General features: G+C 44.7%; 1 protein-coding gene across 4 annotated transcripts in view; it reads right to left on the bottom strand.

The window, feature by feature from the left end:
• The window catches only part of MTCL1 (microtubule crosslinking factor 1), a 214,989-nt gene that overhangs the window by 139,433 nt on the left and 52,150 nt on the right, over window positions 1-23,406 (bottom strand). For all 4 annotated transcript variants that reach the window (XM_073550944.1, XM_073550945.1, XM_073550947.1 and 1 more), the window contains exon 2: window positions 873-1,097. In XM_073550944.1, coding sequence (XP_073407045.1) covers window positions 873-1,097 — 225 coding nt within the window. The remainder of the gene's footprint in view (window positions 1-872; window positions 1,098-23,406) is intronic.

Raw genomic sequence — 23,406 nt, 5'->3', positions numbered from 1 at the left:
TGTGTGAGAGGCTGTGGGGGCTATGATACTGTGTAGGGGCTGTGGGGGCATCACACTTTGTGTGGGCCATGATACTGTGTGCGGCAGAACAATAAAGACATCATACTGTGTGGGGCACTTTAGGGGAATTAAGCTGTGGGACTATTATATCGTGCTGAGGGCGTTATACTTTGCTGGAGGCAGTGTGGAGTCGTTATATTTTACGTTTTTGGGGACTTTGGACATACAGTTTATGTTGAGGATGCAGATAATCAGCAGCCACTGATTTGCTATGGCTGTCATGTGACATTTTTTATGTCTGGAGATTAGTGGCAAACATAGGACTGAGAACGGATGAGCAGAGAACGTCCAGGAGGTACAGTAAATAAATATTTTTTACATTTATGCAGCACCCTGATGGGCTTCGTTCATGCTCAGGGTGCTATGACATTGCCAAGACATGCAGATAGGGTTTCCACACCTTGTTGCTCTCACTGGCTTATGAAGAGGTTAAAGAGTTGGTCTAGGACTCACATATTGATGACAGGAAAGGCAAATAGGAGAGATAAGCTGTGGCCATTGCTGGAGGAGATATCAGCTGATCGGTTGAAGTTCTAGCTGTCAAGACACCCATTTGGTATCCTACAAATTTATCAACAATATATGACAACCACTTTAATAATGCCAATCTACTATATAATCGTCTAATTCTGTCTGTCTGTAACAGAAATCCTGCGGCGCTGATTGGTCGCGCCCAGCCGGCCGTAACCAATCAGCGCATTCAAGTGACGCACGCCTCCGTCGGGAGATTTGCGGCGCGGAGAGAGAGATTCTAGAATACCCGATACGTTAGAATTGGGCCACCATCTAATACCTTATAATACTACTTTTACCTTCAAGTCTTGTTCCAGGCTCCTGATGAACTCTCCATCTACTTGACCTGTCTGTGCAACTTTTAAGCTTTTTTGCTCTGCTTTCCTGAGGCGGTATTGCAAAATACGGCAGTTCTTATTGGCTCGGTCAAGCTCCCGACGAAGCTCCTGCAACTGGTAAACATCTTCTTCTAGATAGCTGTCCCGCATCTCCTCCATTTCAGCTCGCAGCTCATCCAGCTCATCCTGTTAAAGGTCAGATCAAAAATTATGAAAAAGGTGTTAATGTCTGTGTACAGTGATGACAAGGTCTGCAAAATTTAAAATAAATACTGATTCATAATTTTGAGCAATTCACTTAAAACAAGCAGCATTTTTCAGCCACGGTGACAATATTAGGAAAATTCATGTAGTCCAGTCTTCAAACCCGACCCTCCTAGCTTGATTACCACTTCCTATGCGATTTATGTCACGTCTACAAACTACCAAAGCCCAGATTGTGCAACTTTTCTGATAATGTAACCACCCAGATAACTCTTCAGTGAAAATCTGCTAACAGCACAAGGTGTTTTAAAGGGAACCTGTCACCTCGTTTTTCAGCTATAAGCTGCGGCCACTGCGTTTCGGGGCTTATCTACAGCATTCTATAATGCTATAGATAAGCCCCCGATCTAACCTGAAAGATAAGAAAAGCAAGTTTTATTATGCTCACCCGGGGGCAGTCCGGTCCGATGGGCGTCGCAAGTCCGGCACCTCCCATCGTCATGCGAATTCATCATCTTCCTTGCTTCGTGTCATGTCTCCTGCGCAGGCGTACTGATCTGCCCTGTTGAGGGCAGAGCCAAATACTGCAGTGCGCAGGCGCCGGGAAAGGTCAGAGAGGCCCGGCGCCTGCATTACCCCTCTGTGACTGATGTCTCAGCATAACGGGTGCGATGAATTCACTACATGGCACCGCCGTGATGAGATGTAGGGGTGCTTCAGAACGCTTGCTGCAGAGCAGTGGGGGAACTTGGAGAAAAGATGAGAATCATATATATTTTTTAAATTAATGAATAAATTGTAGTGGCTAAAATGATTTAGGGAGGACTATGGGGAGTGCATTAGAATGTATGGAGGACTATGGCGAGTGCATTATAATGTATGGAGGACTATGGGGAGTGCATTATACTGTATGGGAGATTATGGGGAGTGCATTATACTATATGGAGGATTATGGGGAGCGCAATATAGTATAAGGAGGACTATAGGGAGTGCATTATACTGCATGGAGGACTATACGGAGTGCAGTATTACTGTATGGAGGACAATAGGGGGTGCATTATACTGTGTGAAGGACTATGAGGAGTGCACTATGCTGTTTGCAGGACTGTGGGAAGTGCATTTTGCTGTATGGAGGACTATGGGGAATGCATTATACTATATGGAGGCCTATGGGGAGTGCATTATGCTGTATGGACTATGGCGAACACATTATACTGTATGGAGAACTATGGGGAGGGCATTTTGCTGTATGGAGGACTATGGGGAGTACGTTAAACTATGTGGAGTACTATGGGAAATGCATTATACTGTATGTAGGACTACGGGAAGCACGTTATACTATAAGGAGGACTACAGGGAGTGCATTATACTGTATGGATGACTATGGGGTATATTATACTATATGGAGGACTATGTGGAGCGCATTATACTGTCTGGAGGACCATGGTGAGTGCATTATACTGGTAGGAGTACTATAGGGATCACATACTGTATGGAGGACTATGGGGAGTGCATTATACTCTTTGCAGGACTATGAGGAATGCACTATGCTGTATGGACTATGGGGAGCGCATTATACTGCATGGAAGACAATGGGGAGTGTTGTGAGTTCATTCTCTGGTTCACCAGTTGTGAGTTCTCCTTCCAAACTCCCTCTGGTGGTAACAGGAGGTAGTGAGGCTGATTTGATAGGTGGAGATCTGCCACCTGAGAATGAGGATGACGATTGGACCTCAGGAGTTTCAGATTGGATTTAAGACAGCCGACGCCCTATTCTGTTGCTGGTGATTCCTTCTGGCTTGTCAGCTCTTGGTTTTCAGCTCTGTTCCAGTCATCTAAAGCTAAGTTTTTCTGCTAATGTTCACACTTGATTTTGTTGGTCTATTCAGTTTCTTGTGTGGTCAGCCAGCCCCGGCTGGGGGCTGTGCTGAATTTCCACTCTTATTTATCTGTATTTGCCAATTTGCTTTTTGTCCCTTACTAGTTTGGCCTCTTTTTGCTCTGTCTCAGAATATTTCAGAGTGCTGATATAGTGGGACAAGTCTAGTGACTTCAGGGTTAATTTTGCTATCAGAAGTGTTGGACATTACTTTTGTAGGGTTTTTTGCAGGTTGCAGACAGTGTCTTTCCTTTCCTTTCTAGTTAGTTTGGGCCCCATCGTTTGCTCAGCCTATTTTCCTGCCTGTGTTTGTGCTTTCATCTTGTTTCACCGTCAATACATGTGTGGGGGCTGTCTTTCCTTTGAGGTCTGCTCTGGGGCAGTTAGTTTTCCCCTTTTCTTGCTTTAGGCTTATTTAGTCCTCTGGCCGTGACGAGGCGTCTAGGATCATCGTAGGTACACTCCACGGCTGCTGCTAGTTGTGTGGTATGATCAGGGATCTGCAATCTGCATAGTTACCAACCTCTCTGGTTTTCTGTGACTTAGCTTGTTTTGCTTTATCCTCCTCGGTGACCCATTCATAACAGAATCACCAGCCATACCACAGATTCTAAGGTACTCAAAAGCAGGAAAAAGTTGTTAAAAAAAAAAAGTGAAAGAGAAAAAAAACGGGGATTTTTTTTTTTATATATTTTTTCCTCTTTTTCTCTGGGCCCTTAGGAGGATTTTTTTTCTCTTTTTCCAAATGGAGATTAAGCAATTGTCTGATCGTGTGGAGCAGCTTGCTGCTGAAGTGCAGGGAATTTCCACCTACCTCATTCAGTCACATGCTGCTGAACCTAAGATCCCTACTCCTGATGTGTTTTCTGGGGATCGGTCTAAATTTCTGAATTTTAAGAATAATTGTAAATTATTTCTGGCCTTGAAGCCTAACTCATCTGGGAGCTCTGTGCAGCAGGTTAAAATTGTCATCTCTTTGCTGCACGGCGATCCCCAGGATTGGGCTTTTTCTCTGACACCTGAAAATCCTATTCTGACTAATGTGGATGCATTTTTTCAAGCCTTCGGGTTGTTGTATGATGAACCTAATGCTGTTGATCAAGCTGAGAGAGAACCCTGTTTGGCATTAAACCAGGGTCAGGATTCTGCAGAGTTATACTGTCAAAAATTCCGAAAGTTGGCGGTCCTTACTACATGGAATGATAGTGCATTGGCAGCTCTCTTTCGGAAGGGTTTATCAGAGACCGTAAAAGATGTTATGGTGGGATTTCCTGTTCCCTCTGGTCTGGATGATTCTATGTCATTAGCCATTCAAGTTGATCGGCGTTTACGTGAACGTAAAACTACACGGGAGGCGCTGCCACCTTTTGAACAGACGTCTGAACCTATGCAATGTGATGGGGTTTTGTCTAGGGCGCAACGTCAGGAGTTTAGAAGGCGTAATAAGCTGTGTTTTTTCTGTGGAGACGTCTCTCATACTATTTCTGTCTGCCCTAAACGAGAGAGACGTTTTGCACACACATTTGCTGTGGGCAGTGTACAACCTAAGTTTCTTTTGGCAATTACTCTGATCTGCTCCTTATCCATGTTTTCCACGAATGCTTTTGTGGATTCAGGAGCAGCGTTGAATCTGATGGATTTGGACTTTGCTAAACGTTGTGGTTTTTCCATGACGCCTCTGCGGACGCCTATTCCTTTGAGGGGTATTGATGCTACTCCTTTGGCGGAGAATAAAGCTCAGTTTTGGACCCAGGTGACAATGCGAGTTGCCCAAGACCACCAAGAAAATTGTAAATTTTTGGTGCTGCATAATTTGCATGATAGTATTGTTCTGGGTTTTCCTTGGCTGCAAACTCATAATCCAGTTCTGGATTGGAAATCTGGGTCTCTGGTAAGTTGGGCTTGTCAGTGTGTTCTTAGGGACGCTCCTGTTTTCTCCACCTCTCCTCAGTCTCATGATATTCCTGATTATCTAGCCGATTTTTCTGATCTATTTAGTGAGAGTAAGTCCGCGTCTTTGCCTCTTCATAGGAGTTATGACTGTGCAATTGAGTTGATGCCTGGGTGTAAATTTCCCAAGGGTCGGCTTTTCAACTTATCAGTACCCGAACATGATGCTATGCGATCCTATATTAAGGAGTCATTGGAGAAGGGTCATATTAGACCATCCTCGTCACCTTTAGGGGCTGGGTTTTTTTTTGTGGCCAAGAAAGATGGTTCATTCAGACCGTGTATTATCGTTCCCTTAAGAAGATGACGGTTAAATATCAGTACCCGTTACCTCTGATGTCTGATTTATTCTCCAGAGTTAAGAGTGCCTGCTGGTTTACTAAGCTTGACCTCAGGGGGGCGTATAATCTTATTCGCATCAAGCACAGGGATGAATGGAAGACGACGTTTAATACTTCGGAGTGACATTTTGAGTACCTGGTGATGCCTTTTGGGCTCACTAATGCCCCTTCTGTCTTCCAGTCCTTTATGAGTAATATTTTCAGTGACTTTGTGGATAAGTTTTTGATCATCTATCTGGATGATATTTTGATGTTTTCTAGTGATTGGGATTCTCATGTAGAACACGTCTGGACTGTGTTCCGGATTTTGAGGGAGAATTCCCTGTTTGTTAAGGGATCGAAATGCCTCTTTGGTGTACAGAGGATTTCATTTTTGGGATTTATCTTATCTCCATCGACTATTGAAATGGACTCGGCCAAGGTACAGGCCATTTATGATTGGGTTCAGCCTACTTCTTTGAAGGCCCTCCAGAAGTTTTTGGGTTTTGCTAATTTCTATCGTAAATTTATAGGTAATTTTTCTGGTATTGTCAAACCACTGACTGATCTGACCAAGAAGGGCGCTGATGTGCTGAATTGGTCTCCTGAGGCTATCTCAGCATTTCAGGAGCTTAAGCAGAGATTTACTTCAGCTCCAGTTTTACAGCAAACTGATGTCTCACTTCCATTTCAGGTGGAGGTAGATGCTTCTGAGATTGCTGCAGGAGCTGTTTTGTCCCAAAAAGACCCTGTGACTTCTAAGATGAATCCCTGTGCCTTCTTTTCTCGAAAGTTCTCCCCATCTGAACGCAACTATGACGTGGGGAATTGGGAATTGTTGGCCATGAAATGGGCATTTGAGGAGTGGAGACATTGGTTGGAGGGAGCTAGACATCAAGTTGTGGTCCTCACCGATCACAAGAATTTGATTTATCTGGAGTCGGCCAAATGCTTCAATCCTAGACAGGCTAGATGGGCCTTGTTTTTCACGCGTTTTAATTTTGTGGTCTCTTTTCTTCGGGCACTAAGAATGTTAAGGCAGATGCCCTTTCTAGGAGTTTCTTTGCCGATTCTCTTAGTGTGACCGAGCCTACTACCATCCTAGGTGAAGGGGTAGTTCTTTCTGCCATTTCGCCCGTTTTGAGACGCGCCCTGGAGGAATTTCAGGAGGATAAACCTGAGCGTTGCCCTATGGGAAAATTGTATGTTCCTGACCAGTGGAGAAAGAGAGTGATGTCTGAAATTCATTGCTCCGTATTGGCTGGTCATCTAGGTATTTTTGGTACCAGAGATTTGGTGAGTCGGTCCTTTTGGTGGCCTGCCTTATCTCGTGACGTCAGGAATTTTGTACAGTCCTGTGGGACTTGTTCTCGGTCTAAACCCTGTTCTCGTTCTAGTGGGTTGCTGATGCCCCTGCCGGTGCCCAAGAGGCCATGGACCCATATCTCAATGGATTTTATTTCTGATCTTCCTGTCTCTCAGAGAATGACTGTTATCTGGGTGATTTGTGATAGATTTTCGAAGATGGTCCATCTTGTACCACTCCCAAAGTTGCCATCTTCCGCTGAGTTGGTGCCCTTGTTTTTGCAACAAGTGATTCGGTTACATGGGATTCCTGAGAACATTGTGTCCGACAGAGGAGTCCATCTTGTTTCCATATTCTGGAAAGCCTTTTGTTCCAATCTGGGAATTCAGTTATCCTTCTCCTCAGCGTTTCATCCCCAGACCAATGGACAGACTGAGAGAACAAACCAGACCATGGAGTCTTATTTGAGATGTTTTATATCTGCTGATCAGGAAGATTGGGTCTCATTTTTGCCCTTGGCCGAATTCGCACTGAACAATAGAGCTAGTTCTGCCACTTTGATGTCACTCTTTTTCTGTAATTTTGGGTTTCATCCTCGATTCTCTTCAGGGCAAGTGGAATCTTCGTCCTGCCCAGGTGTGGACACTGTGGTTAAGAGAATGCAACAGATATGGGACCAAGTGGTGGATAAGTTGTCACTCTCTCAGGAAAAGGCCCAGCGATTTTCCAACCGGCATAGGACCATTGGTCCCCGGTTTAAAGTGGGTGATATAGTTTGGTTGTCGTCTAAGAATATTCCTATGAAAGTTGCATCTCCTAAATTTAAGCCAAGATTTATTGGTCCTTATAAGATTTTGGAAATTCTTAATCCTGTTTCGTTTCGATTGGCTCTTCCAGTTACGGTCAAGATCCATAACGTATTTCACAAATTTCTGTTGAAGAGGTTTGTTGAGCCAGTGGTTCCTATGGCAGCACCTCCTGACCCTTTGTTGGTTGAAGGCAATGTGGAATATGAGGTAGAGAAAATATTGGATTTTCGTTTGGTTAGACGGAGACTCCAGTATTTGGTCAAATGGAAGGGTTAGGCTACGTGCACACACTGCAGATTTGTCTGCGGATTCATATCTGCGGAAACGCAGGTAAAACCGCAGGTAAAATGACCTGTGTTTTTTCCTGCGGATTGGCCTGCGGTTTTGCCCTGCTGTTTGCCACCTGGACAATGGAATAGGTGGCAAACCGCAGCAGAATCCGCAGAAACAATTGACATGCTGCAGAAAAAAAACGCAGCTTTTCCGCAGGTAAAAATCCGCAGCATGTGCACAGCAGAATGTTAATCCCATAGGATAACATGCTACTGTACACTGGCCGCAGAACTGCTGCAGTTCTGCTGCGGTCAAAACTGCAGCAGAAACGCAGCAAAAGCCGCAGCGTGTGCACATGGCCTTACGGTCAGGAGGATAATTCTTGGGTCTCTGCCTCTGATATTCATGCCAATAGATTGGTTCGTGCTTTTCACCGGGCCCATCCTGATTAGCCTGGTGGCGTGGATGAGGGTTCGGTGACCCCTCCTCAAGGGGGGGTACTGTTGTGAGTTCATTCTCTGGTTCACCAGTTGTGAGTTCTCCTTCCAGACTCCCTCTGGTGGTAACAAAAGGTAGTGAAGCTGATTTGATCGGTGGAGATCTGCCACCTGAGAATGAGGATGACGATTGGACCTCAGGAGTCTCAGATTGGATTTAAGACAGCCGACGCCCTATTCTGTTGCTGGTGATTCCTTCTGGCTTGTCAGCTCTTGGTTTTCAGCTGTTTCAGTCATCTAAAGCTAAGTTTTTCTGCTAATGTTCACACTTGATTTTGTTGGTCTATTCAGTTTCTTGTGTGGTCAGCCAGCCCTGGCTGGGGGCTGTGCTGAATTTCCACTCTTATCTGTATTTGCCAATTTGCTTTTTGTCCCTTACTAGTTTGGCCTCTTTTTGCTCTGTCTCAGAATATTTCAGAGTGCTGATACAGTGGGAGAAGTCTAGTGACTTCAGGGTTAATTTTGCTATCAGAAGTGTTGGACATTATTTTTGTAGGGTTTTTTGCAGGTTGCAGACAGTGTCTTTCCTTTCCTTTCTAGTTAGTTTGGGCCCCATCGTTTGCTCAGCCTATTTTCCTGCCTGTGTTTGTGCTTTCATCTTGTTTCACCATCAATACATGTGTGGGGGCTGTCTTTCCTTTGGGGTCTGCTCTGGGGCAGTTAGTTTTCCACTTTTCTTGCTTTAGGCTTATTTAGTCCTCCGGCCGTGACGAGGCGTCTAGGATCATCGTAGGTACGCTCCACGGCTGCTGCTAGTTGTGTGGTATGATCAGGGATCTGCAATCTGCATAGTTACCAACCTCTCTGGTTTTCTGTGACTTAGCTTGTTTTGCTTTATCCTCCTCGGTGACCCATTCATAACAGGGGAGTGCATTATACTGTATGAAGGACTATAGGGAGTGCATTATGCTCTATGGAGGACTATGGGAAGCAAACTATACCATATGGAGGACTATGGGGAGCACATTATTCTGTATGGAGGACTATGGGGAGCACGTTATACTGTATGAAGGACTATGGGGAGCACATTATATTACATGGAGGACTATGGAGAATGCATTATACTGTATGGAGGACTATGGGGAATGGAGTATACTATATTGAGGCCTATGGGGAGCGCATTATACTTTATGGAGGACTATAAGAAGCGCATTATACTTTATGGAGGACTATGAGAAGCACACTATACTTTATGGAGGACTATGAAGAGCGTATTACACTGTATGGAGGACTATGGGGACTGCATTACACTATACAGAGGACTATGTGGAGTGCATTATAGTATATGGAGGACAATGGGGTGCATTATACAAAATGGAGGACAATGTGGCCCATTATACTATATGGAGGGCTATGTGGGAGCTATTATAATAGTTGGAGGGATATGTGGGAGCCTTTATAATCTGTGGAGGGCTAAGTGGGGGTCATTATACTGTATTCAAGCAATTACACACTGTTAAGGTTTGTGTGGGGTCCATCATACTGTGTGGAGGATTGTGTGGGGTCCATCATACTGTTTGGATGGCTAGTGGGAGCCATTATACAGTGTGGTGAATTGTGGGGGCCATTATACTGTATGTAGGCCCATTATACAGTACTGCATAGAGGGCTGTGTGGGAGTCTCAGTTGGGGGATCATATTGTATTGGGGTCAACATACTTTGCCAGGGAAGTTGAGATGGTGTACAGTAGGGTCATCATACTGGCGTGCGTAGGAATTAACTGTGGTGGTATCATACAGTGTTTGGGGGCACTTTCGTTGAAATCATACTTTATGGGTGCAATGAAAGGGGAACATGGGCTTCATTAGGAGTAACAGTAGTTTTTAAAGACTACATAGTTGTGAGATATGCTCTTCTGTGAACACACCAAAAATTTTTTTTTGGGGGGGTGAGGGTGCAATTAAAACTTCTGCAATGGGGCTCTACGATTTCTATGTATGTCCCTGATGCCAACTACGAACCTCAGCAGCTATGCCTTGTAGTACAAAAGCATTGTACAGTACAAGCAGGGGCACATTTATAAGATACTAGATGGAGGCCCGATGCTATCGCATCGGGAGAGCGGTAATGTCCCGATGAGCGCAGGCTTTGCAGCATTGAGAATCTCTCCCCCCATGTGCTCACCCACCTATCCACTCTCTCTTTCCCCATGTGCTGACTTCTCCCGTCTGTGCTCTCTTCTTTGACCTTTCTACCCCATGTGCTATCCCCCTTGTCATGTTTCTGTGCTAACTTGGATAGCCGTCCTTTTCTTTGATGGTATATTCTTGGTATTTTTTTGATGTTGGGGTTGATATTTACTTTTTAAAGGGGTTTTCCCACGAATGAAAGTTCATTTTAAAAATTGTCTGTGTCTGACCGTCTACAGAACATACCACAGCAGGGGAGGAAGCAAAAGACAATACTGATATTACAGCAGGAGATCACAGAGGATACATTTTGTGAGGTAAAATATTTTTTAAACAGTCAGTGAAATATTTTACCTCACAAAATGAATCCACTGTGATCTCCTGCTGTAATGTCAGTATTGTCTTTTGCTTCCTCCCCTGCCCAGGAGTTGTGGTATGCTCCGTACATGGTCAGACAAAGTCAATTTTTAAAATGAACTTTAGTTTGTGGGAAAACTCCTTTAATGTGACCGGTCTCCTCTGCCTGTAGACACGTCGCGCATCTGCCGCCGGGATCAGCCGAATGATTCACTGCACCTGCGCGTAATTCGCACATGTGCAGTAAATCAGACCGCCGCCATCTTTGTGCAGACAGATAGCGGCAGTCACATTAAAACTGCGCATGCACTCCTCCTGTACAAAGATGGCGGCAGTCAGTGAATCATTGCTGATCCTGGCGGCAGTGTGTTCACGACGATGTTCCGCTGGTGGTACCACGCAAGAGGTTGCATGAGTGTGTGAATGAGTGTGTGAGAGTGAGTGTGAGTATGAGTTTGAGAGTTGCGTACGGCATATAGTGTGTGTGTGTGTGTGGTGCGACGGTGTTCTGCTCATGGTACCGCGCATTAGGTTGGTACCAGCAGCAGTTTCCATATTGAGACACCCATCACTTGGGTGTCCCAACATGGCGGTCGGTGAACTTCCTCTGCTTGGAATTCTGGGATATGGTGACATCTGGACAGAACAGGAAATTAAAACATTACAAGGCAATTATATAAATAGATATCAGCACAGTAACATTTTTCTGACCACATCCAATTGAGGAACTTATTATTATCCCAAAATCTGTTAATTAAAATGTACTTCGGGAGATGTATGCAGTAAGCTCCTAGGCTACCTCAAGGTGATGTGTAGCTCTGTATCATAAATAAATAAGTTCTTAGTATCTGAAATGTATGAAAATAATAATCAGTACAACCTTTTTTTTAATCAAAATCACAATGGAAAATGGAGAGTCACTTTGAATCTGATATAGAGACTTATAGGGGTACTGAATGCCCTTGCCCTATGATAGCATTATGTTTTCTCTACAATGTTGCACCTCTTTAAAGCATAGGCTCAGTCTCTTAACTGCAAGCTGTCAGCTAGTCAGCATTTACTGTGGTAGAAAATAGTGTTGGAAATGCAAGCATTGAGGATACTCCTGGATGGCAGTGGTATCTACTATGCTACGATACTGTAAATCCTACAGTATTCATACGTTGTAGGTAAGTCCTGCTTTTTTCTAATGTCCCAACAAACACCTCAATATGAGAGTAACGCAGCAACAGTCATATAGAAATATTTTTTCTTCTAACAATTTGTTCCATTGTTGTTTCATTTGCACATTATATTATTCTTTTTGTTTCATGTTCACAAAAAGTGCCGTACCTTTAACCATCAGAAAATGGCAGTGATTTTAGAGATCGTGCAAATGTAATCATAAATCTAGCGCTAGCTATATTAATAAATTGGCATAGATTTCATATAGATTCCACTTATTGGCAAAAACTTCAACCACTTTTTATATACTGTATGTGGGTCTTTGACTTTCGATAACATGAGCTTTAAATAGCAATTTCAGAGACACAATGTTGTTTTTGTTTTTTATACTACAAAGAAATCAGTGCTACATATGTATCAGATTTGCTGCAAGGCCACACGTCTAATAGGAAAATTGCAGAATAATAATATTTACAGTTATGGTGATGGCAACGGAGTAAGAATATAAAGTTTCAAATGTATTTCCTAAGATAGAACCACTCATTCCATTACCAGCCTGCTGCCCTTGGGATATGAAGACACTATTATTAGGCTTGCACTCAATTTAAGGCAGGAAGGAGGTACAGTATGCCAAGGCGAACTCGAAGAAGGCAAAGCTTTCCAAAAACGCGTCTCTCCTCTGTATTTACATGTGCACTGTATCCCATCAACCCAACAAAATAAAGACAAAATTAAAATATAATTAGGCGCACTAGTAATACAAGTGTGAAAGGAGTAGAATTGGTGTATGTAAAAGACGTAAGACACAGTTAATGACCATTTCATTACTTTTATCTGACAGGTGCATTTGGAGATTTATATCATCATTCGGGGGCCATACAAAATTGTCAACTTGAAATTTATCTTTCAATATTTGGTCAAACATTTAATTATCTCGTCCCTAATGTGATGGCATCAGCTGTTTCTCTTTGGGGCAACGATGATAGGTGGTATTGAAGACGTTGCTACTCACAACTGCTTTTCCAGATTTGTGTAGATCGGAAGTGCAGTTGAATCTTTGCGATTAATTTTTTTTTTTTTAAATTCGTTTATTGAACTTCAGGACATAAAACATGTACAACATACAATTGGCCCATGTTAATAAACATTTTCCACAGAGCATACATGTTTCCATCCATTATTAGAATATAAAGCCAAATAATTATACACTATTTCTTTTTTTTTTTTTTTTAAACGAACACAGTAGTATTAGACATAACCTTCCCAGTGTGCGCAAAGGACAGTTGGTTATATATCAGAAAACATGTATATCGAATAAAATACATAAGCCTTTTAATATATTATTCGGATGAGGAAATCTAATCAGAAATTCCTAAACTAAACTACAACAACCACTACATCAACCTATATCTACTATTTCGCAGCCTAGCATCCTGCAGCATATTATCTCGTATGTGATGTCTCAACCTTGCAGGGTAAGGTGGAAGGAGTTCCACCTCCCCCAAATCTTTTCAAATTTACCCGGGCATCCCCTGTTTTGGTATAACCTGCGCTCGTATGGAATAATCGAATTCACCAAGTCAACCCAAATTCTAAGAGAGGGGGACAAAGTTCTCATCCACCGTAATGCCAGTATCTTCCGTGCCATAAACAACGTCTCACGTAGGAAGACCCCATCATATCGACCCCAAATCTCCTCATCCCATACCCCAAACAAGCAGACCAATGGCTCCAGAGGGACCGGGGCCTGTACTAGGGATGACAGTAATGATGTCACCTCTCCCCAGTAATGCAGGACAGTGGGACACTGCCATATCATAGGAATAAAATCTGCGTCTGGAGCGTGACACCTTAAACATTCTGATGACTGCTAACGGCCCATCCTCAAAAGTCTTGTCGGAGTCAAGTACGACTGGTTGATTATATATAATTGTATCATTCTGTTGTTAATAGATGGTAATACTCCAATTGGAGATTCCAAAATCTCCTCCCACTCCTCATCCTGCGTATTAGGGATGAGCCGTTCCCACTTTCTCCTGACAGAACTTATGGCAGATTCTGCTCCCGCTGACAGCATGTATGTGTATAAAGAGGAGATGAGACCTTGAGGGCCCTGCGATTTGAGGATTCCTATCAGAGGCAGAGATGAAATAGTATGGCCCACACCCCTACATCTTATATGCGATTGAAGAGCTGACCTCAGTTGTAAATAGCGGAAGAATTGGGATCTTGGGATATCATGAGCGACCTGTAATTGCTCAAAAGACTTCGAGGTCCCCTGATCATATAAGTCTCCCATCATCGAGATGTCATGTTGAATCCAAAATTCAGTGGACGGGTGGTTTAGCAATTCTGGAAAATAATCATTATTCCACAGGGGCATTTTGGCTATAAAATCTTTAAACCCAGACACTCTCTTGATTTGCCTCTATGTTGATCGTGCCAATCGGAGCAGGGGTAGCAAACGAGGGGCATTAGTTCTTTCTACCTCAAGAAAACCCAGTGGGCAATCAGTCTGTGCAGCATGAAGCAGGTGACTTTCAGAGTTGGGAATGTAGCTACCCGGCATCCACTTACTTAAAGCTTTAGCTTACCCAGCCAAATAATACAGGAAAAAATTTGGTAGCGCCGCTCCACCTCCCTTTTTTGGTCTTTGTAAGGTGGCCAATTTAAGTTTGGGCCTAGTTTTCCCCCATATAAAAGACGTGATCTGGGAGTTAAGACTCACTAAGAAAGATCTGGGCACCATCACAGCACTGTGCTGAAGGGAGTAGCTAAGCTTGGGAAGCAATATCATTTTAATCAAGTTAATGTGTCCGGCTACAGACAACGGAAGTTTGCTCCAGGATGTAAATTTAATTTTAACTAGTTCCAGCAGTGGGTGGACATTAAGTTGTAAATCAAACGCACTATCACGGGATATATAGATACCCAGATATTTAAAATTAGATACAATAGACAGTGAGGAGAGAGCTGCCAGCTGCGGCATCGGGACATGAGAAAGGGGTAACAGAGCCGACTTCTCCCAATTTATATATAAGCCTGAGTATTTACTAAATCTGTCTATTAGGGATATCACTTGCGGCAAAGTTTCTTCGACTTCATCCATGAAAACCACCATATCTTCAGCATATAAACCCATTGTGTCCACTCGACCCGCTACACCGATTCCCTTAATGCCAGGGGAAGACCGTATACGAATTGCCAGTGCTTCAATTGCAAGAGCAAAGAGGGCAGGGGAGAGGGGGCAGCCCTGACGAGTTCCCCTATGTAACGGAATAGACTCAGACATAGAGTTATTTACTATGATACGGGGCTTGGGTTTCATATATAGTATTTTGATCCACTTTATAAATTTATCACCAAATCCATATCGTTGCAAGCACACGGAGAGAAAAGGCCACTCAAGAGAGTCAAAAGCCTTGGCGGCATCCAACGACGCCAATGCCCATTTGTTGTCGGGTATTAGGGAGCTATATTGGACTATTGACTGAACCCGTCTGATATTAATGGAAGTGCTCTTACCAGGCATGAAACCCGTTTGATCAGGATGTACAAGGTTCAATATAATTGAGTTCAGCCTGGTAGCTAGGATCTTAGTAAAGATTTTATAGTCCACATTCACTAATGAAATAGGACGGTAAGATCCACATTCCAAGGGGTCCTTTCCTTCCTTCCTAAGCATTATGATATTGGCCTCATAAAAAGAATCAGGCATAGACTTCCCTTCCCAAATTCCCCAAAATACCTTCACCAGAAGTGGCACCAGTATATCCCGGTATTTCCTATACAATTCAATGGGGAACCCATCTGGTCCAGGGGCCTTTCCAGAAGCCATGCCCATTATGGCATTTTCTATCTCTTCCGCGGTGAATGCAGCGTCCATAAAGGCTCGTTGTTCAGGGTCTAATGTAGGGAATGTCACATCTGATAAGTAGTCCAGGCACCCCAAATTATCAAAGTCACTTTTAGATTCATATAGTAATCTGTAGTAATCGTAAAAACAGCCAAGAATCTCCTCTGTCGAAGACACCAGTAAACCATCCGCCCTACGATTCTGCAGTATTGTATTGGAGGTATTATGCTGGCGTACCAAATAGGCCAAAAACTTACTTGCCTGGTTTCCCAATTCAAAATAAGATTGACGAGTGAAAAATAGTTTACGTTTAGATTTAGCATCTATGTGCTGGGCGTACAACCTCTGGGCAGCTAACCAATCAATCCTATTGCCACTAGTTTGATTAGATATATATGTAGCCTCTGAGTCTTTCAATCGTCGCTCCATTTCCTCATCCTCCCTTGAGGTTACCCGCTTAATATAAGAGATCGTGAAGGACAGGCAACCTCTCAAATATGCCTTAAGGGCATCCCAAAATAAATTAACATCTTGAGGTTCCGGATGAGACTCTATGAAACAATGCAATTGACTAATCGTTCTATCGGGGGATACTTCAACCAGAAAGGATTCAACTTCCAAACTATCCCCTTGTTTAATTGTCCATATTTAAGCTTAAGGATGACTGGGCTATGATCTGAGATCCCCCTAGTACCATGCTCTATGTTATCCACCCACATCGCCAGACCGCTGGAACCAAATATGTAATCTATGCGTGATAGTACTGCGTTTAGTGGACGAGTGACAGGTATACTCTCTTAATTCAGGGTTAGGCATCCTCCACAGATCCAGCCACCCGCCCTCCCTCATAAACAATGACAGCAAAGTTGTAGTCTGCGAAGAGGCCCCCCCCCCCCAGTCATTCCATCATCCAGTCTCAATTTATCAAGGCAGTTGTTCATAACCATATTGAAATCCCCCATACAGAGATAACATCCGCATCTGGGTAATCCAGGGCAAAACTCATTGCCCTCTGAAGAAGAGACATACTAGCCGTAGCCGGAGGGGGGTTATAGACACATGGGATTACATATTCCCTGGCATTTATCAGTGCATGCACATAAACAAAACGACCCTCAGGATCCCTTCGAGTCTCCCTGGCCTCCCATTTAACGTCTCTATGTACCAACAATGAAACCCCTCTCGAGTAGCTAGTGTGGAATGTGTGAACAGACCATTGTACCCAAGGCTTCTGCACACACCGAACAGTATCCCTGGTCAGGTGCGTCTCCACCAAGGCCACAATGTGAGGATGGTAATGTCTGACCTGCGAAAAAACCTTAATCTTTTTCCAAGGGGTTTTTATACCCCTCACATTCCATTCATACAGATCAACTCAGACCCCATGTGTTACTCCACTGAATATGTGACACATCATTACCCAGGTAAAATTTAAAGACATCTCGTAAAAATGAAAAGTGTCGTTGGCTGCGAATCTTACCTAAAAACATATAAAATCACAACAAAGAAAAAACAAAATAAACAACAAACAGTATGGGAGCAACGTCCAGCACTCCCGTCATGAAGCAAACAAGGGGATACCATCACTGAGCACTGTGTCCGGTATGGTTGGTAATTGGACGCCGGTGGATAGAGCTCCAATCAGGCCATTGATGCAAAGGTATTGACCAGCAATATATACACTAGGATTCCTCTGCAGCAGACCCCCGTGGGATCGCAGCCATTCAGCCGCCCCCGCCGGATCCATGAAGAACTGAGTGGAACCCTCATAAACCACTCAAAGCCGGGCCGGATAATGAGTACATAATATTCCTCGCCTGGAGGCTCTTTTTGACCTCCATGAGCTGTGCACGCTGTTTCTGAAGTTCCATGGAGAAGTCTGGGAAAATCGAGACCGTGGCGTTGTTGAACTTGATGGGGCTTTTCTGCCGTGCCAAACGCAGAGCCACATCCCTGTCCCTGCAGTTAAGGAGACGTGCCAGAAAAGGTCTAGGTGGGGCTCCAGGAGCAAGAGGCCTAGTGGGGACTCTGTGGGCCCGCTCCACTGCAAATGTCGAAGAAAATTCGTCTCCCAAAGTAGTTTTGAGGCAATCTTCCAGAAACTGCTCCGGGTGTTGACCCTCCGAACGTTCCGGGAGCCCAATAATTTGGATATTATTCCGACGCATTCTGTTCTCCAGGTCATCCGCTTTCTGCCTCCATGCATTCATAGAGCCTGCCACCTTCGTCAACTTGGCTTCCATAGGTGTGATGGTGTCTTCTACCTGAGATACCCGTTTCTCCACCTCCGTGATGCGGCCCCTCATGGCTTGCATATCTTGTCGGAGGCGTCCCACCTCAGTGTGCACGTCCTCGATCTTCCCAGTTAGAGATGTCCTGGTCAAGGCGATGGCCTGCATCAGTTGTTCAGACGCCTGTTTGAGGGTTAACTCCTCTTGCTCACTCTCCTCCTCGCCTCCAGAAGGGCGGTTTTTATGCTTCACAGGGTTGGTTTTAAGGGGTTTTGCGACGTCAGAATAGTCTATTCTAGCATATTCTTTCAGCCTTTCGGCCGCTCCCGTTCTCTTAGAGCGGCTCATTTCAACAGCAATATGGCACGGCTGGTTATGAAGAAAAGTACACTGGAGACCTCTATTAAAGGCTTAGCAGGGCTCTCATATAGTGACAGCAGAGCCCCAAAGAACGCAGATCTGTAAGGCCACGCAGGAAAACAATGTCCGGCTTCAAGCAGCAGACGAGGGCCCTTTTAACCCGGGGGGGGGGGGGGGGGGGGAGACCGCAGCGCCCCACAAGGCAGCAGCCAGGAAAGGACCCAGGCCCTTAAAGTAATAGCACCAACAGGCTATGCGATATAGCGAAAAGGAAGAAAGTGGGGCCCGATCTTTCAGGGCACTCACCGCTTGCCCTCCACAGTCCTTGAAGGATATGTGCTCACCCGTCCATCAGCGCTGCAGCAATGGGGACCGGCTTCAAAGATGGCTGCCGTCACTGCAGGCCCGCCGTCCCAGCCTCCGACCACCGCCAGCACACGGGAGTCCAGCAGCACTCTCCCAAGGGGGGGCCCAGAAGCGCCCGGCACACACACCAGGGAGGGTTGTCAAGACACCAGTGAGGGGGCGCAGTTCCCACTGCGTCTCCCCCTCCTGTACCTCCCGGAGAAAGACGCGCAGCTCCAACGGCTCCACGGGGCTAGAAGCAGTAAGTCCGTGCCTCCGTCCTGTCGGAGCGCACAGTTTAGATGGCCGCCGTCTCCCCCCAGGTCCCGCGTCCCCGCCGGCTTTTCCAGCGCTCGGCTCACTGAGGCTGACGATCCTGTCTCCCCGGGCACGGAAGACTCCCGGGAACCAAGAGAGCAAGCTGGCCGCAGCTAGGTGCCGGTGAGATTGCTAGATAGGCAGGATAATTGCAGGATAGCAGGAGCTCCGTCTCAGCGCGTCCTCCTGGCTCACTACATCGCCACGCCCCCCTTTGCGATTAATTTTGAAAAGAATTTGCAGCAGTAAGTTCTAAACTCAGATATATATTACACTGCAGGTCTCCTCACAGTGGGAAATTCATCACTGCTCACGTTACATTTATACGTAGAACTCAAGCAGTGAGGGGTCTGCAGTATATACAACACATAGGAGACACAGACTACTGTATATTTATCACATAGGAGACACTGGGGCTGGAGCATATACATCACATAAGAGACACTGGGGCTTGAGCATAAACATCACAGGAAATGCTGGGGACACATACATCACAGGAGAGGCAGGTGCACATACGTATATCACAGGAGGGGCTGGGTGCATATACAGTGGGGAAAAATATATATATTTTTTTATAATTGTAAAACCTTTTTTTGAACTTTTTACTGTATTTAATAGTTCCCTTAGGAGACTTGAAGTTTTGATCGTCTGTGCTTTACATAGCAATGCATCAGTACTGCTACTACATCACAGGAGGGGCTGTGGCACATACATCGCAGGAGGTGCTGGGCTCATATACATCACAAGAGGGATTGGGGCATATACATCACAGGAGACATTGAGGAACATACATTACGGAGGTTTTGGGGTATGTACAAAACAGGAGAGGTTAGAGCACATACATTATAGGATGAGCTGGGGGCATATACATCAAAGGAGGGGTTGAAGGCATACACATAAAAGGAGGGGCTAGGGCACATACATTGCAGGAGATGCTGGGGTGCATATTCATTGCAGGAGGGGCTGGGGGTAAATACAACAGGGAAAATAAGTATTTGATTCACTGCCAATTTTGTAAATTTTGACACCTACAAAGAATGGAGAGGTCTGTATCTTTTATAGTAGGTACATTTTAATTGTGAGAGACAGAATATGAAAATAAAAATCAGAAAAGCACATTGTATGTTTTTAAATAATTAAATTGTATTTTGTTGCATGAAATACAGTAAGTATTTATTCACCTACCCACCAGCAATAATTCTGGCCCTCACAAACCTGTTCGCTTTTCTTTAAGAAGCCCTCCTACTCTGCACTCCTTACCTGTATTAATTGTAACTGTTTGAACTCATTACTTGTATAAAAGACATCTGTCCATACACTTAGGGTCCCGTTTCACATAGCAACGCACAAGCGATCCCGACATCGATACGACCTGGTAGATATCGCTGGTGCATTGCTACATGGTCGCTAGTAAGCTGCCAAACAGGCAGATCTCTTCAATGACGCACCAGCGATCCCAACAACGATGCGCCCTGTAAGGATCGCTGGTGCGTTGCTACATGGTCGCTAGTAAGCTGCCAAACAGGCAGATCTCTTACGACACACCAGCGATCCTGACAACGATGCGACCTGGTAAGGATCGCTGGTGCGTTGTCACACAGCAGCTGTTCTGAACGATTCCAGCCTGCATCCCTGAGCTCTGCTTCGCCAACGAGGTCGCTCATCGGTGTCAAACACAGCGATGCATGCTGGCCAGCGGGACGCCAACAGTGAAAAAACGGCCCAGGACATTCGAGCACAATCGGTGATATCCAGCAGGGGGGGGGGGGGGGGGCGGTCTCCGCTATGTGTCACATGGGATAAGTGAAGAGTCTCCGCGAGCTCAACGATCACTGGGTTTTGGCCGTTGCAGCTGAAAAGAGGAAATCGGAAAAATTTGGGCTCATCTTTCATCGTTTTTAAGAAATCTCAAGATGGAAGAGGCCAGGAGCCATTTGGTGAGCTGCATTTCTTGCTACATGTTCACAGACTTACCAGTGGAAAAGCCAAACTTCACATGCCACAAATGCAAGCTTGTGTCCCTGTTGGAGGAAAAGTTGCAAAATCTCGAAGAGAGGTTAGCTACGTTGAAGATCATTAAGGAAGGTGAAGAGTTCTTGGACAGAGCAGAATTATCTCTTCATGTTACAGAAAGAGAAGAAATTCGAAGTGCACCTGAAGAAACAGAGGAATGGAGACATGTGACCCAGAGAAGCAGGAGGATCAGGAGGCAGTCAGCACCCATACTGCTCAGAAACCAGTACCAGGCTCTCACGCAGGAAAACAATGAAGAAATACATCAGGATAAGACTTTGCCAACAAGCAGCAACCTTGTACGCCTTCAGAGTCCTCCTGGATGGAGAAAGAAAAATGTTGTGAAGAAGAAACGGAGAGTGGTGGTCATGGGGGATTCCCTGTTGAGAGGAACTGAGGCCGCTATCTGCAGACCGGATATAACTTCAAGAGAAATGTGTTGTCTTCCAGGTGCAAAAATTAAAGATGTGTCTGACAGGATATCAGGACTCTTCAGACCTACAGATGACTACCCATTCCTGCTACTACATGTGGGGACAAATGACACTGCAAGAAACGACCTGGAAACCATCTGCAGAGACTTTGAAGACTTAGGCAAGAAAGTGAAAGAACTGGGAGCGCAAGTGGTCTTCTCTTCCATCCTCCCAGTGGATGGCCATGGAACAAGGAGGTGGAATAAGATTCTGCAGGTGAACAACTGGCTACGTCGATGGTGCCGTCAGCAACGATTTGGATTTCTGGATCTCCGGAGTGAACTACTTATACGATGGACTACTTGCTAGAGATGGGGTGCACCTTACGAAGACTGGTAAGCATGTATTTGTATAGCGGGGGTGTCTCAAACCAATATCAGATATTTAGAGGTAGCAAATTGGTATATCATAAACAATAAAACATAACCTTTAATGATTCTTTAAAAACCATACATCAAATCTATACAAACATGTGCCAAAGTGCAATTGTGCAGTGCTCTATTAAAAACAAACCGTTTTGTACTTTATGAGGTACCATATGGCCCTTGACATTATCGTATTTCTTGTCCAGGTATTTCAAAACCTGGACTCTCCGACCATATGGGCCTTATATATACGTGATTGTGTGCCAACCGGCCTTTATGTCATCAGAATTATTATTACTTAATAGACATGTATCCAGCCCGTATACAAATAGCACAGCAAATGTACAGCATCGGTCAAATGCATAAGCATAAAATCACCTCATCAGCAAATTGTATCCATTTATGATACCACTATAGAAACTGAGACCGCTGTACTTATCTTTAAACGCTTCTATAAAGAACGGATGATCAGGTAAGGTCCATCTGAAAACCTCAAGATCGTGACCCGATCTCCAGAATAGTCACCCAACGCGTTTCATCAATGTCTGACTCATCAGGGGTATTGTGACATCTTCTTCTGGCGCATAGCACGCCCGTTGTGAGATAGCTGCCTTTTATAAATCGCGGCATACCGCGGCTTATTGCCGTTTCCGGTTGCCCCGTTCAGTACTTCCGGTTTGCGCATGACGCCGGCATCTGCTCAGGCAACTTGCCCCACTTCCTGGGTTTTCCTAAACAGGCGCCGCGCATCATGTTGAGACAGGAACCGACCATACCTTGCCCCACTTCCTGGGCGTAACCGGGCCTGTCGGTCTGCATATCAAAATATTGCGTGATTGGTCTAAGCAGTCACCTGACCATCACGTATCATTAGGAGCCGCTCACTTTATTTTGTTACAACAATCTAATAGTGCGGCTTCATTTACTCAATCATAAATGTTGAATGCGTCCCCTTATCATTAATTATACGGGATCCGAATTATTATTTTATGATTGCATAGGCGTTATGAATCAGTACAAAACGCCAACACCCATATTATGGACATTGTCAGGGATTATCTTGTGAATACCAACAAATTCTTTACACCCCATCATAGGAAAAGAAACAGAAAAAAAGAAGAAGAGTCAAGATACCAACTACAAATTATGTATAATGTGGAAATTATTCAATTATTTTTGTTGCATGCATACAAAGGGGATACCACCAACCTCCATGTATCTGTAGGAATTATAGAAAGGGTGCCCACTAGGTCTGGCCCTATGCAATCATAAAATAATAATTCGGATCCCGTATAATTAATGATAAGGGGACGCATTCAACATTTATGATTGAGTAAATGAAGCCGCACTATTAGATTGTTGTAACAAAATAAAGTGAGCGGCTCCTAATGATACGTGATGGTCAGGTGACTGCTTAGACCAATCACGCAATATTTTGATATGCAGACCGACAGGCCCGGTTACGCCCAGGAAGTGGGGCAAGGTATGGTCGGTTCCTGTCTCAACATGATGCGCGGCGCCTGTTTAGGAAAACCCAGGAAGTGGGGCAAGTTGCCTGAGCAGATGCCGGCGTCATGCGCAAACCGGAAGTACTGAACGGGGCAACCGGAAACGGCAATAAGCCGCGGTATGCCGCGATTTATAA

Source organism: Dendrobates tinctorius, unplaced genomic scaffold (genome assembly GCF_039654945.1).
Source record: "Dendrobates tinctorius isolate UK_male_01 unplaced genomic scaffold, ASM3965494v1 ptg000171l, whole genome shotgun sequence".
Lineage (NCBI taxonomy): Eukaryota > Metazoa > Chordata > Amphibia > Anura > Dendrobatidae > Dendrobates > Dendrobates tinctorius.
This window is presented reverse-complemented; position numbering and strand designations above follow the sequence as displayed.